This window comes from Engystomops pustulosus, chromosome 1 (genome assembly GCF_040894005.1).
Source record: "Engystomops pustulosus chromosome 1, aEngPut4.maternal, whole genome shotgun sequence".
Classification (NCBI taxonomy): Eukaryota; Metazoa; Chordata; class Amphibia; order Anura; family Leptodactylidae; genus Engystomops; species Engystomops pustulosus.
The window spans coordinates 147,627,310-147,643,595 of NC_092411.1; the positions used below are offsets into that span (position 1 = coordinate 147,627,310).

The 16,286-nt window shown below is 40.3% G+C and overlaps 1 protein-coding gene across 11 annotated transcripts in view; it reads right to left on the minus strand.

Annotated features, from left to right (window-relative positions):
* The window catches only part of EPS15L1 (epidermal growth factor receptor pathway substrate 15 like 1), a 142,702-nt gene that overhangs the window by 45,414 nt on the left and 81,002 nt on the right, over positions 1 to 16,286 (minus strand). For all 11 annotated transcript variants that reach the window (XM_072156354.1, XM_072156363.1, XM_072156345.1 and 8 more), the window contains 2 exons: positions 15,522 to 15,585; positions 7,615 to 7,697 (listed from right to left, as the gene is read on the minus strand). In XM_072156354.1, coding sequence (XP_072012455.1) covers positions 7,615 to 7,697; positions 15,522 to 15,585 — 147 coding nt within the window. The remainder of the gene's footprint in view (positions 1 to 7,614; positions 7,698 to 15,521; positions 15,586 to 16,286) is intronic.

Consider the following 16,286-nt stretch of genomic DNA (forward strand, 5'->3'; position numbering starts at 1 on the left):
AGATCCCAGGTTGGAACCCACTTGAGGTCTGATTCTGGATGCGGCCAAAATAAATCTCTTACGCATCTGTGGGGATGGTCAAGAGGATGGTCAAAAAAGGCACAGAGCAGAAACCTGGACCTTCAGGGTGCTGGTAGATAACCCAAGTTCTGGGCCCTTCTGTAGGAAATCCAAAATTTGAAACAAATTAGGGTTAGCCTCACACAAAGTCACAAACCTTTTCCATATTTTATGGTATATGGTGAATGTAACCTTTTTCCTACTTGCCATGAGAGTAGAGACTACAGCCCGGAAGAGACCCTGAGATCTCAGGAATTCGGACTCAGGATCCAGGCTGAAAGCTGAAGTTTCCCCGGGTCTGGATGAAGGATGGGACCCTGGTACAGGAGATCCTTCTGTAAAGGGAGAATAATCAGCTGCTGAAAGGATAAGGATGCTAGCAGAGGATACCAACTCTTCTTTGGCCAGTTTAGGCAGATTAAAATCACCCTCGTCTGATCCAGAAAGATCTTCTTGAGGACCCTTGCGATCAAGGGAATAGGGGGAAAGGTGTAAAAGAGAGGCTCGTTCCATGGGTGACTGAAGGCATCCAGGTGCTCTCTGCTCTTGTTTGACTCCAGGGAGTAGTATAGACGTCACATTGTATTCTCTCTTGTGGCATAGCGGTCGACCCAGTATCTTCATTGCCCCTCTGACTATTATGGAAGCCTTTCTCCAGAAGTATCGGATCTGATCTTTTATGTTGTTTGCTTTTCCCTTAGGGAGGAAAGACATCTGATAAGTAGAATTCAACAACATCCCTAGAAAAATCTTTTGGGTGGAAGGTGTTAAGTCTGACTTCTGTGTGTTGACTTACCACCCCAGATCTGAGAGTTTTTTTCAGGCTAAGCTCTTCTACATCAGTTAGACCTGGCTTAACATTCTGCAGCCTTAAAAAAGCCACCACCTCCACCGTAATCTTGGTAAAAACTCTTGGGGCTGAGGAAATACTGAAACGAAGAGCATGAAACTGAAAATGAAGAATAGAGCCCTCTGGATAGAAGAGGCTTCAGGTTTATGATCAGGCGATTTGACCCGTTGAGCTTCTTGATCAGGAACCGTGGAGAATAGAACCCCAACCTCTCTTGATCGTGAGGAACTGGAACTACCATTCCCGAGCGGATGAGAGATGAGACTTTCTGCCAGATAAGAGAGAGTGTGGAGGAAGAAGCAGAAGATAAAAGAGGAACAAATGGAACAAATCTTGAGGGAGAGGCGGGGAGAAGGGGGGACCGATTGAATTCCAACCTGGACTCCAACTGGATAAAGTTCAAGACCCAAGGATTTATAGTAATACTTGTAGTACCATCAAAGAGTCGCCGCCGCCGCCGCCCCCCCACCCCGGTGTCACTGTTTTTTGTTTCCAGAACAGTCAGGTGGGTTAGCAAAGAGGAAGCTCCAGCGACCCTGTTTACCTTTCCCACTAAAGGAGTCCCTCAGGTTCTTATAGGGACGAAAGGAAGTCTTCTTAGCAACCGCCTTGTTCTCCAGAAACCACTTCTTTTTATCAGAAGCCTTCTAATTCCGGACTGAATAGAAAGGCCCCAGAGAAGGGGACGCTGCAGAGCTTGGTCTTAGACCGAATATCGCCACCCCGTTGTTTCAGCCAATGGCAGATTTCAGCAGAGGAACACTAGTTCTTGCTACAGATGAAGCAGACAGATTTGACATGATGCTGAGCATGGAATTTTCCCAGGCCGTTTTCAGAAGAGCATCAGACTTCCGATCCATAGGTTCCTTAAAGAGAACCCGTCATGCAAAATAACCCCCCTAAACTAAATATATTTTCATAAACTGCCATTAGAGAGCATTGCCTCTATCCCTTCATTGTCCCTCTACATGCCTGTAAACCTAAGCAATGAGGTCCTAAAGCTGTATGCAAATGACCTGTGAAATGTCCAATGAAGCATTAGCATATTCAAGCTGTCCACTCTATTCATGAGTGGGAAGCACAGCCACACCCCCAGTGCTTGACTGACAGCCTGTATAATGATGTGAGGCTGTATAATGATGTGCTTCCTGGTGCTGGCGCTCCCTGCAGCCTGTGTGTGCATGTGTGTGTGTTTAGGAGGGATACAGCAGCTCCAGGCAGCCATGTTACAGCAGAACATGTCAGATTCATGTGTAGCTGCTGTCTGTGTCTCTCACCTGTATATTAGGAGGATGCAGCATGTCAGCAGATGCAGCACACACACTAGCCATGCTTTACTATACATTACACACAGATATGAGCAGGGGGAGGAGAGGGGAGGAGTAACAGGGGTGACATCACTGCCTCTGACCATGTGACCAGCCTCATTTACATGATAAAAAATATGTGATTTTACAATGATTAATGTATGAAATAACTAGATAAAGGCTGGGATGGGATCCTTGTGAGCTGCTCCAACAGGTAGTAGTGACAGGACAAGTGACACAGACCTGATGACAGGTGTCCTTTAAGCTGCTGTGAGTCCTCAAAAGGTCTGTCTTCTTTACAACTTCTAGTGACTTGGATATCCACTTTTGGGAATTAATCCTAATCTTTGGAAACCTCTTGATCCAAGATTAGACTTCCGAAATTTTTTGAAATTACAATCTTTTGCTCAGAGTCCTTCTATTCCTCCAGAATAACCCATATAAGGTATCATTTACTGGAAAAACACAGAGCTCATCTTCACTAGATATGGTGGGCACCTCATCCTAAGGGATGTCATCATATTAAGGGTCACACACATAGCCTTCAAGAGGTTATCTAGTTCATCAATATGAAACAAGTGGCGGGATTTGGATCTCTGACCAGGTCCTGAGGATCCCGATCTTCAGTATCAGCTAACAAACATGACAGCGCCTCTGAATCACAGTCCTCTTCATCCGAGGAGGAATCAACTACTAGTCTGGGCTTTTTCTGCTGGGATCTCTTTGTGTGGCAGAGGCAACATATGAGACCACCTTTTCCTCAATATTGGACTTTAACTCGTCCATAAAGGAAGTCTTCTCCTCCCGCATGAAGTTCTCGATACAAGACATGCATATAGGCTTTTTATAAGAGTCTGGCATGGAATGGAGACACATGTTGCATTTTCTAGGTCTTATTCTTCTCAGATCTTTCAGACTTGCTAGATTTCTCTGATCTTTCCGATCTATCTTCTCTACTTTTCCCCTTAGAACCTTGATCCTTCTCCTGGGAGGAAGGGGGGTAAAGGAGATACTAACTTGGGGTTCTGCGGAAAAATTAGAACATGCCATACAACACCACTTACATGAACAGGCGGGTGGAGTAGGCCCAAGTCTGCCTCATCAGACTGTACACCATAAACCTCAGATCAACGCAACTACCGTCTCAAGAGGTTTAAATACCTTAACGGGGAACCCATCCTCCATGCAGGTGGCCACCATCAGCACTCCGTCACCATCAAATCCACGTCACTTCAGGTTGCGACCGAAAGTCGTGGCGGAGCGCAAAGGATGACAGGGAACTGTAGTTCCCGCAACCCCGCATAGCCGCTGTAGAGGATGGACAACGGACCGAAGATGACCCAGGAAAGGCACGACGACCAAGGATCGAACCAGAGGGGAATTTTGACAGTGTAAGCCCAGCATAACCCCAGGTAAATATTGAGACATCCCCCCCTCCACACACACACACACACACACACACACACACACACTGAGAAGGAGAAGGAGAAGGAGGGAGACCCTCTCTTGACCTGACCACTGTAGGGATAGGAAGAACACTGGTGGGAGGATGCTGGTGGGACGCCTTTAACCTCTCTTCTTCCTGTCCCTACAGAGGTCAAGGGGCATCCTCCAAGTGGGCCGTCGTGTGAGGACGTCATGGAAACTTGTAATCGGGAATGATCAAAATGTGCTTTATGCTGACTTCACAAAAGCAAGTCTGCAAGTGCCAGGAATTACCATCCCAAACACCAAGCAGCTGGAACTGAACTCAGCACATTAGTTCACGTCAAGTAAATTTGACTGATCCGACTCGCTCGTGTGAAATTGGCATTACATTGTTTAGCAGTACAATATATATTGCTCATTCCTAATCTCAAGCATTTTGGTCTAAACACATCTGAAAACACAAGTCCCTTCCAGCTTTGCCCGAATTGCATTTCTAAACCACAGTGTTTGAACTTAACCTCATTGGAGGTCGGCATTTACTCTAACTTCTGAAAACATGCACTGGATTGTACCAGACATTTACCAGTATTGTCAATGCACAAACCTACTGTTTGTGTGAAATGTAACCATTTCTTAAAAAGCCAGAAGAGATTGCAGGTTTCTGCTTAATGGAACCTGTCAGGGCATTTGGGGACACCCACAGGTCCTTAAGGTGATTCAGTGTCCCAAATCACCGTTTCATTTTTTAGCATTTGGAAGGGAAAAAAAATCTAGTCCCCTCATCTCTTCATTCCCTCACTGCCTGCAAGTTCTGGCGAGTGAAGCACCATAGCTATTGCGCATGCACAGTGAAGCCAGTATACTGTTCCAGCTTTACATAGCAAGTGAAGGAGTCGGCGCAGGATCTGAAAATGTGAGTGCAATGTGTCTCATCAGGCTCATATCTAGAAGAGTGTAATTTTAACATTTTTCTAAAAGTAAAGACGTCAGAAGGGTTGATTTGGGAACCTAAACCACAGGTCCATGAGGTTTAGGCTCCCAAATCATGCCCACAGGTCTCTTAAATTAAAGACCTGTTACTTTTATTTTACCCGAAATACCTGAGGTAAAGAGTTAAAAGTTCTCCCCATATGACCTTAACCCTTTAGTGACCAAAGCTTATTTGCGCCTTTCAAAACCAGCATGTGTCACTTTATCCAGTTATAACTTTAGAAGGCTTTAACTTACCCAAGTGTTTTTGAGTTTGTTTTTCCATTACATTTTGTACTTCAAAATATATGGGAAATCTTGGTTGATATATTTAACGTTTATGTATGAAAAAATGTGAAATTTGGTAAACATTTTGAAAAATAATTGCTATTTTCAAACTTCAAAATGTTTTCAAACTGATAGCCTTACTACCCAAATTAGTTACTAACTAACATTTACCATATCCCAGCTTTGTGTTGGCGACATTTTAGAAGTGTGCTTTTGTTTTATTACAACGCTAGAAAGATCACAAATCGAACAGCATTGTCAATTTTTCAAAACATTTTTAGAATCAATTATTCTAGGAACCATTTCATTTCTATAGGGGTTTTGGAAGTTCTGTTAATAGAAAGCCCCCACATATCACCCCTTTCTATTAAATTCACCCCTCAAACTATTTAAAACAGCAGGTAGGAAGCTTGTTAACCCTTTATGTATTTTACAAATATTCAAACAAAATGAAGGTTTGATTTGGAATTCACTTTTAATTAATATATTCATTTAGCTGCAAAATGTACCCACATTAACTGAATAAAAGTAGGAATATATTGTGTAGTTTTTTCCGAGTAAGAGGATAGCCCACATGTGGATGAAACCCACTGTTAAGGCACTTGGCGAGGCGCGGAAGGAAAGGAGCCATTGAGCTTTTGTAGGGCAGAATAGTTTTTAGGTGCCATGATGTGTTTATAGAGCCCCTGAGGTCGCGTTCACACATGGCATTTTGCTTACGTTTTGAAACAAAATCCAAATTCAATTGCCATATGTAAGCATTTCTTCAATTGGATGTTATTACAAAAAATGTTCCTGTGTGAAGATAATTTCTCATAAATGTAGCCATGTTGTTCCTTAGAAAAGAGATGGCTTCCTCAGATACGACCACCTCACATTTAGGCAGCAGTGGCCAGACACGCACTATTGAGTATTGACTGACCGCGTGGATTCAGGGATCATTACTACAGGATGGCTGTGTAACCTGCAGTAACTCCCAGACATTTCATATACAAAAACCTTTTATTTCTTTGTGCAATCCCTCCAGCAGAGGTGGTCGTATCCAAGGACACAGTCTTGTTTCTAAGGGATCATATGACTACATTTACGAGAAATTATCTTCACAGAAATTTGAGTGCATCTGGTCCAGATGGTGTGTGAATCCCCATAACGCTTTATAATTATGTCTGACTTCATTTTACTTCCATGACTAAGGAGAATGAGTGTATTGGTATGTGTGTGTTAGTGTCTGATTGTCTAGCGTCAAGGTTAATTTGTGTTACGAGTAGACTGGCTACAATATTTTGATGTGGTTTCCAAAACATAACCTGCATATCACATGTTCCCAACTGAAGATGTACTATACTGGCTACTGCTATATGATGACTGTTTGCTCGCTTTATTGTAATTGTCCAAAATTTGGATAAATAAAAACGTACAACGTATTACCTATAGAAACATAAGAATCCAAATTTTGGACAATTACAATAAAGCGAACAAACAATGTCATCCTGTTGTCGAGACTGCAAAACTATGAATGCAATTCTAGTTATAATACAAGCTGTACCTACTAGATCAAGTAAATATAAAATAACTAATGTTACCATTTACACCAGCACACTAAATTGTGAAGCAGCCCTCGAGACCACCCTCTACAATTGCTGAGGACTGTCACGCGGGCAGAGTGGGGAAATGGCATGCACAGCTGACCATTGCAGACTGGGGCTAAAGTAAAGCATCCAGAGAGCTTCATCAGAGGTCACAGTGGGCAGGGAGGTCGGTCTCTAAGTAGGGGTTGTCTGAAAGTTGGGTGTCCTTAAGTCTGGGACCACCTGTACTATCTTCTGTACATCAAGTGGAGACATGTGATCCCCACCATGTAGCCCAATAGGAGCAGTTTGATAAAAAAGAAAACAGAACAGCTCAATTGTTATTTATAGGATGAACAATGTATCCTTTTTTTAATAGCTCCAAAACTATTCGATGTAATCAAAAGGTAAATATAAACTATACAATTTACTTAATTATTACATTTAATAGAACTGATTAAAAGAATATAAAAGTGTTCAAAAAATATTGTAATTAATATCACAAACAGAAAAGCTCAATATTTCTGTGAAAAACAAGTTCCAATTTCAGAGATAAAACCACACTTGTCTTGTTTATTACACCTAACACTCACACTGTTTGAAGTGGTGAGAGAGATACTAGAGAGCTCTGGGTTTCAGTATGAGCAGATGGCAGGAGGTCTAAATGTTATTTCTGACACCTAGTGGTGGGACAGCAATTGAAGGGATAAGTAGGAAACCTACCTTGAGGAATCTGCCATCAGAAGTAGATCTGATACCTCCTGCCTGCCTTTGTCCTAATGTGTAATTTAAAAATCCTGGAACCTAACCTAACTTTTTAAAAACTTTATTTAATAAAATGTAAAATAACTGCAGAGGTTACTGGGACGTGTATTGCCTGGCCAGGCACTGGGAGCTAAGCCTGCTCCATTTCCCAGTAGCCTCTGCAGTTAATTCACAGATTACTAAAATAACATTTTTAACAAATTAGATCAGGTTCCAAAATCATTAAATTACAGATGAGGGCAGAGGCTGGCAGAAGGAATCTACCATTAGATCTACTTCTGATTGTAGATTCTTCCTGGTAGGTTTCCTTTAAGGATCCATCATTACTTTATATTATACAACCCACCTAATTTTTATAAAATTTTGATAATATCCTTACCTTCGACATGTGACTAAAATCTGCAAAGCTTTCATTGCTGCTGAAAGCACTGCTTCCAAAAGGGTCCAGCGTCCCAAAGGGGTCTGAAAAATATGTAACTAACATTTTAGCGACTATTTCTACAAATCTACATTTTAAGTTTACAATAACTTTTATGAGATATTCACATTACAGGTTATGTTGGGTACCATAACAGCAAAACCCTAAAATCACAGTCATTAAAGGAAACCTACCATTTAGAATGGTCGGTGTAAGCAGTAAATACCGAGCACCAGCTCAGGGTGAGCTGGTGCCGGTACTTACTTTCGTTAGTGTTATAAACCGCGGTATCGCGGTTTTAACACTTTTTAAACTTTAGAGCAGAAGGGGCTTCGGCGCTGCGCGCGACCGTGCGCACGCAACATCTCCGCTATTTCCTATGTAGGCGCGCGCACGATCATGTGCACGCAGCGCCGAAGCCTCTTCTGCTCTAAAGTTTAAAAAGTGTTAAAACCACGATACCGCGGTCTATAACACTAACGAAAGTAAGTACCGGCACCAGCTCACCCTGAGCTGGTGCTCGTTACTTACAGCTTACCCCGGCCATTCTAAATGGTAGGTTTCCTTTAAGGTAAGCTTTTATCTTATATTACATGGCATCAAAGAGGGTGTGTCCTTCTCATCCGCACCCCCCCCCCCCCAACTAATACTCCCCATGCCTTATGTCTCCTTACTGGTCACAGTTCATGTCATGTGACCAGAGAGACATCCTCTCACATCCTTTATCCTCTTAACAATAGCAAACTGTACCCCACGTATAAAAAAGAAAAAATCCTAGAGGGCACCAGGAAGCAAGATCTACAAAAGATGTGGATAAAAATCTTCACTTTATCAATGCAAGGAAAATTTTTTTTATTAAAAATACATAGTACAGTCAAGAGACCTAGTCTCGACTGTACTATGTATTTTTAATATAATTTTTTTGTATTAATTTATATTAAAAATAGATAGTACAGTCAAGAGACTAGGTCTCTTTACTGTACCATGTATTTTTTATTTATTTTTATTTTCTTGCATTAATTAAGTGAAGATTTTTATCCACATCTTTTCTGGATCTGATTGCTGGAGTCCACTAGGATTTTTTTTTTTTTTTGTGTGATATCCACTCTCTGGCCCCCACACAGCTCTCCGTGGTCAATGGAAAAGGATACATATACCGACAGTGTCAGGGAGGTGAGCTGAATGTATTTGACCACATGAAGTCACAGCTGCCTCAATTGACTTCTACTCCTCTCCATCCTCCATGGAGGCTGCTGTGATATCATGTAATCGCATACATGGTGTACAGTTTTCTATTATTGGAAGGCTAAAGGACCTGCGATGATATCACTGGTAACAGGTCATGTCACTGTGTAACAACAGGCACTGTGTAAAAAAATTGACACAATATTTCCCATCTGTTCATAGAGCTTTATATAGTTGAATATTAGCAGATGGTCCCTAAGTACAAGGAGGCAGAGCAGTGATTTGAAGAGACACAGAGCTGTCAGTCAGAATACTGGGTAGTGGTTCACTGCCAGCCTGAGAGAGAGAAGAGTCACAGATACCAGACATGAGTCACAAAAGCCATTTTGCATATCAGAAAAGAGTCTGGAATCGAGGCACAGTTCCCCACTGTCAACTAATTTTAGGTGATATGGGGAGGACTTGTAACCCTTTATCAGCAGGCATTGTTGGTCAGAGTGGTCAAAATCTGGAGAAAGGTCCTCTTTAACGGCTAGCATATTTATTGTTTTTGCGTTTCCATTTTTTCACTACCTACCTTCAAAAAGTTATAAATTACAAATGCAATAAAGAGGTTCAAATGACAGCTCCTGTCTATTCTTTAGGTCGGTACGATACTGAGGATACTACATTTATACAGCTTTTGTGTTACAATACATTCTTTTTTTTTTTTTTTTTTATTCAATTATCGGCAAATCTTATAAACATATAAAAATTGTTATATTCATAGAAGTGAATAGCAGAACATCAAAAATTAACCTGGACATTCAGGCACCAATGACGATTGGTTAGAAAGGGGTTCATTTACCTCATTAAGCTTTGTCACAAAAAAATTAAATTTTTTACAATTTACAATTATTTATGAAAAAAGTGGAGCGCTAGGCTTTAAAGGAAACCTGTCATCAGAAATTGGCTTAATAAACCATTACCAGTCTGTTTTTAGATGATGTATGGCATCATCCAAAAAAATCAACATTGAAGCGAGATGTAATTCGGTTTTATGAATTCAAGGAGGTTGAGAGTTTAACACTGAAGTCAAGCTTTCCCTGCCTTAGAAACCCCCTTTACTGTAATTGATGGTCCTGTGCCCAGGGACATCAATGATCAGATTTACTGAAGTTCGGTGAATGAAGACAATCACATGAAAAGAGCTTGATTTCAGTGTTTAACTCTACGCCTCCCTGACGTTATACATCTAACTTAAATCTCACATCAAACTTTATTTTCTGGATGATGTCACCAAGCTGGGACATATTCCCTATAACGCTCAGTGTCGAACATTCCAGACACAGAGCTGATGATTGCTTGTTTATGTCCCATGATGGAAGAAATAAAAAAGTTTAAAAAAATTTTTTAAAAAAGTAATTCAATAAAAAATACTTTAATAAAAATGCCCAGTACCCCCATTAACACATAAAATGACATATAATGTGAAAAAAGGTCAAAATCATTACACTATTCCCACACATATAGTATGTAACAAAATGTAGAATAAAAATAAATTTTATTGAAACCGCATGATGAACACCGAAAAAAAAAGTTAAAAACCCACCAAAAAAATTATCATTTCCTCCCATAAAAAATGCAATAAAAAGTGATCAAAAAAGCATATCTACTCCAATATGACACTATTACAAAGTACTACATGTCTCGCTTTTGTATGCAATATCTAAGGTATGGATTAGTATGTGCAGATATTCACTCATATTTCTTTTTTTATAGGTTGTTAAAGGTGTTGCACACAATTTTCCAGATTTTTAACAAAATGTAAACATTTTTTTTTTTTTTTTTTTTAGGGAACAATGTTGCTGTGAAGGTACTTCGTAAAGCCTAAATATCAGAAATTGGTTTTGAAATCTGTTCTGAAATGTAACACTTTAGGGTAGCTGTTATTTAGTTCCAATATCCAATAACAGTCATGACTTAATAGGGTTTTCCTCCAATCACCTCCTCTGGCTGGTCAGTTCACACGTTCAATAACCGTCAAAGTCATAGTGTAATTAGATCCTGAGTTTATTTCTTTACAATGTTTAGAACAGCCAGGGAGTTTATATTTGTGTCATAACTGTATAATAATAAAAACATTATTTTTAAATATATACGGATGACCCCTTCGAATCGAGTACTGTAAGGTATGGAAAAAAACAATGGCATACTAGTAATGTCACTTATATTTTTTTAGATTATATAAATGAGAATGATCGCCTTAGGAGTCTGATGTTAGATGTTACATGTCTTGTAGTGTGAATAGTGTGACAACTATTAGAATGTAAAATGGTATTCCAATTCCCAGTAGGCATCCTACACAGTTTAATTTCAATTTTATTATTGCGACTATACAATAAAACATTTATAAAGAGTATTATTGAATTAGTTTAAAAAGTGAAATTATAACTATTGTTGTTTATATATTGTATAAAATTAGGGATGATGGAATCAGTGCCTCACCATATGCGCAGAAAGACCGGCCACGCCCACCTGTCCCCATACCTCGGCACATCATACAGCGCTGGGATGATAGGGATTGGGGGGCGTGCCCAGCCACCTTGGCCGGCCAGAGGCTGAACTCACTGGAACTTCTGTGCCCCTGTAAACAAAGAGGGGCATGGACCGGAGAGAGACGGCACCGCCGGACGCTGAGAGGGACCGCGGCCGTAAGTAAATGTTTATATTTTTTTTTATGCAGCCCCCTCCGGGCCACATATTTTTTTTTTCACGAACCAACAGGCATATATATTACTTTGAGTAACAATATGCTCCAAGAGTTCATCTGTTATGCGTGTTTTAAAACAAAATCAAGGGTATTAAAATATTCCACACTTACATTCATCTTTGGTGTGGCTGTAAATTCAGGAAGATTGCGGCTAATTGACAATTTGGGTAGTCACTATATTTTGAGGAGTGACCCATATTTTGTGGTTCTGGATCAACATGCCCTGTGCTTGTGGACATGGCCGTGGCGCTAGCAATTAGGGGTAGAGTATCACTATGACTGGGATCACTGCTAGAAAACATTTCCACTTCAGTCACAGTTTAATAATAATATTAATTCTTTATTTATATTGCGCCTACAGATTACGCAGTGCTGCACAAAGCATGCCATATTGGTCCTTTCCGTTTGTAAACATAACTGGCCTCTTCCACTGAGAATCTTCGATGAGCCATAGCGTACATGTACTAAAACTCTTTTCACGAAACAAAGCTGATATTTTAAAAAAAAGTACATTAATTAATCATATAGCTATATATTTTTAGGGGGTGGGGAATTTTTTTCAACATTTTTTGTACTTTTTACACAAAAAAAAAACACTCAAAAACAAAAGTAAATAAAGGAACACTACACAAAATCCTAGTGTCTCTTACAACAACAATCAAATTACCCTTACTCACAAATGAATGGAGAGAACGGCGCAAGGAGGATACAGGTTAAAAGATCCAAAAAAACCTATGTTTAGAAATACAGATTGATTGACCCTCCGCCTCTACGTTCACCCACTCTAAGGTTTAAAAAGGGGCAAAAAAAACACAGTTCCTTTCTGAAAAAAACTGTTCCTTTCCAATCAAATGGTTTAGTACTCACCGGGACAGTCCTCAGTCCATACCGAATGTCCTCAGCATTTTTGCATAGGGCATATAGATCCTCTTATGGGGTGCGATGTCTCAGCACGGCGTCCCTCTTGGAGATTCCCAAAGCAACTCGCTGCCTCTGTGCTGCTGCTAATTCCTCCCACCTGGGAACTTGTTCCTCCACTTTCTGTTCCACTTTCTTCCTTTCTTCCCTTGCTTGCTAATCCAATTAGGAAGAGAAAGAACAAGAACGATGGTGCAGTACTTTTCAATTCCTTAAAAATAATTTATTAGTAATACTCACAAGAGTAGAGAATAAAATAGGCCTTATAATAAAAAGAACACGCTCGGTTTCACTGCCCGACTCAGAGTTTCGCGGAAGAAGCCATACTAGGCGAAACTCGGAGTCGGGCAGTGAAACCGAGCGTGTTCTTTTTATTATAAGGCCTATTTTATTCTCTACTCTTGTGAGTATTACTAATGAATTATTTTTAAGGAATCAAAAAGTACTGCACCATCGCTCTTGTTCTTTCTCTTCCTAATTGGATTAGCAAGCAAGGGAAGAAAGTGGAACGGAAAGTGGAGGAACAAGTTCCCAGGTGGGAGGAATTAGCAGCAGCGAGGCTGCGAGTTGCTTTGGGAATCTCCAAGAGGGACGCCGTGCTGAGACATCGCACCCCATAAGAGGATCTATATACCCTATGCAAAAATGCTGAGGACAATGGGTATGGACTGAGGACTGTCCCCGTGAGTACTAAACCATTTGATTGGAAAGGAACAGTTTTTTTCAGAAAGGAACTGTGTTTTTTTCCCCTCTTTTTAAACCTTAGAGTGGGTGAACGTAGAGGCGGAGGGTCAATCAATCTGTATATTTTCAAAAAATATAGGACAAGTAAAGAATATAGAAGCTTTGTTTTAGCAATTTATGGTGCATTTGTGTTCAGCCCTTTACGTTGTTCATCAATAATACATACCATAGGATTACAATGAGTATAAGATGTGGGTCTGGCCCAATCCAAAAGGGGGAACATCGTTGGATGAATGGAGCAGCAGGACGGCAGTGCAGACATCTGTTCTGCTCCAGTCATCTCTATGGAGCCGATGGTGATTGCCGAGTGAAGTGGCGGAAATAGCCGTGTGACTTTTTAGCAATGAAAAATAATGCAAAAACCTATATGCGAAAGCCCAGCAAAACCAATAATAAATATCCCCCATTGAATTTATCAGGTATGGGTTACATATGTGCTGTACAGCAGTAACACTAAGGAGATGATTCATCCATAGATTCGGTGTCCTGGTTGGCTGGGTTGCTGGTGGTAGAGAGAAGAGCTCAGGTTTATGGGAAGTGAGGAAAAGCTGTTCTATCCTCAGTTCTATTAGCTGATGTCACACCAGGAAGTGCCTGAAGATAATTTTCTAAGTAATTTTATAAGGCTAAAAAATATACCAGGATGGCTCTTGGGCTAGGAAGAAGCCAGCAGCATGATAAAGGTTTCATTGGAATCATTGCCAAAGGCTCTCTCCAGCTGTGTGAAAACCATTTTCAGCCAAGTAACTTCCGAATTACACTTTAAGTATAAATCCCATCTGAAGGGGATTTAAGCTCACAAACTGGCACCAATTTGCTATGAATGACAATGAAAGGATCTCAAGAATATTCTCGGGATTCAACAGTACATAGAAAAAGAAACACACTAGCCTGCCAACTACTGCCTTGTCTGCCCTACAGCAAGCCAGGATATCCTAGCATGACTATTGTGATCCCGACACAGTCCTGAATATATTTACAATAGATATCAAAGTGCTGGTCACCAAAATCTGTCTCCAGAACAGGAGCACTCTTTGCCCCACCTGATGAGGCTTCAACTTGCTACCCCATTGATAAAGGAACAAAGTGAAAGAATTACAGGGGTATTCCAGGAATCAGCATAATTTATATACAAATGGGTACTCAAAATATAAGCTAATGTGTAATTAGCTGTTATTTAAAATTTTGCTCCCCATAGCAGAAAATGCTGGTGACATACACTTTAATGGAAAATAAAAATGCTACTGGCTCTTTAATCAGTCCGTTAATTTCCTCCATGCGGTCCTTTGTGGAGCAGACACAGGACAGAAGATGGCTGCTGGTCACATGTCCACATCACATGTCCTCCCCCTGCCTGGGCAGGTCATGTGATCACCACTAGGTTTGGCTGTAGTCGGTTGGTTGCAGTGCATCCAGTATGGCCAGTGTTTTGGGGATGGCAGTTACACATCATAACTATGGTAACAGAGCAGGACAGTCTGTTACATCGTCACTGGGAGCAGAGCATAAGAGGTAGGAAGAGTTACTGAGAACTAAAAAATCATGGGACTTGTAGTTTCCAGTGGCAACCATCTTGGTGATAACTCCACCTACTTTAGGAGAGGCCTTAAATTTTGTAAATCATAAAATCAAACTATTTAAGCCCCGTTTTGTGACTAATGACATTGAGTTTTGTTGTATTCATTTACTTATAGCATCATGGGTTTTTGTGTCAGATGTTCATATTCCCGGAAAACCCCTTTAATACAAATCTTGGTGCAAAACTAAACCCACCAAACAGATGTATGAATTGATGCCCAGAAATGAAAAGCATATTCCAGGTGTGGCCAAACAAATGCTTTGCAAAGTGCCAATGTAGCGTCACTAGCCCAAGAGCCCATACCTCTTTTAATACCTGACAAGATCCTGCTAGATTTAGAGGCAGCTGAGTGGAATTGCATGCTATTATTTATCATCTACAGTTGCTTCATGATAAGCTACTATCTGTGTTCTATTCCCCCTATATGTGGTTGTGAGGCAGGTGTAGCCAGATATCTGGGATTTGTGAATTTGTAACATTTGTAAACGGGAAAAAACATGATTAACATCTTCCATAATGTTTCCAAGGGTTGGGTCCCACCTATATACATGGAGCTAAGCTACAGTATCACTTTTGTGCTATTATGAGGACTGTGTGTAAGGTACTACATCAATCCTGTGGAAAAAAAAACCTTAAAACATTGATGGTGACATTGGTTGCATAAATAATTGGTTTTCACAATCTGCTTACCTGGTTCTTTCTTTGGCAGCGTTGAAGATGAAAATGGATCTCTGCTCTCAAAAGGATCAGACTGCTGTAGTATGAAGATAAACCAAACATTAGGTGCAAAGGCTGACCAATGATGTATAAATTCTAGTCTCCAAAACAAATCACAAGACGAAATCTCGCCTTGCACAGCAACATCACCTATCTAGATAACAGAGTAGAGAGTTGTGCCTCCCCCTATGCCACTAAAAAACAGAACAGGTAATGTGTATTATAACATTATTTTCAGTAAGCGAATTCACTTCTTTCTACTGACAAAAAACATTCAGGGGAATTGAAAAGATAGAAAGTGTCTCATAAGTTGGGATGCTTGACTGTTTCTGTTCAACACTTGTATCTCTGCCATACCAATCTACTTTGCTAATGCTAATAGAGGACTTAGGAGATGCCTTAACTATAACTTGTAGCTTTAATTAAAAAAAATAGGTGTAAAGTGCAAACAAAGGAGAGAGAATTAAAAAAGTAATTAGCAGGTGATACACAAAGTGGAGAGCGCATTACAGCAAAATTGTAGTTGGATTTAGACAGAGAGCTCCCTCAATTCTCGTGTCAATTCTCTCAAACATTTATAAAAATATTCAAATAGAAGAATCAACCAGCAAGGAAATCATTGAGCAATAATGTAAGGACCTGAGGCATAAAAGGTTAACTTCATATATACCATAATTTATGCTTATCTGCGGCCCACCTCTGGTGGCCTCACATAATACAAAAAAAAAGACAAAAGGC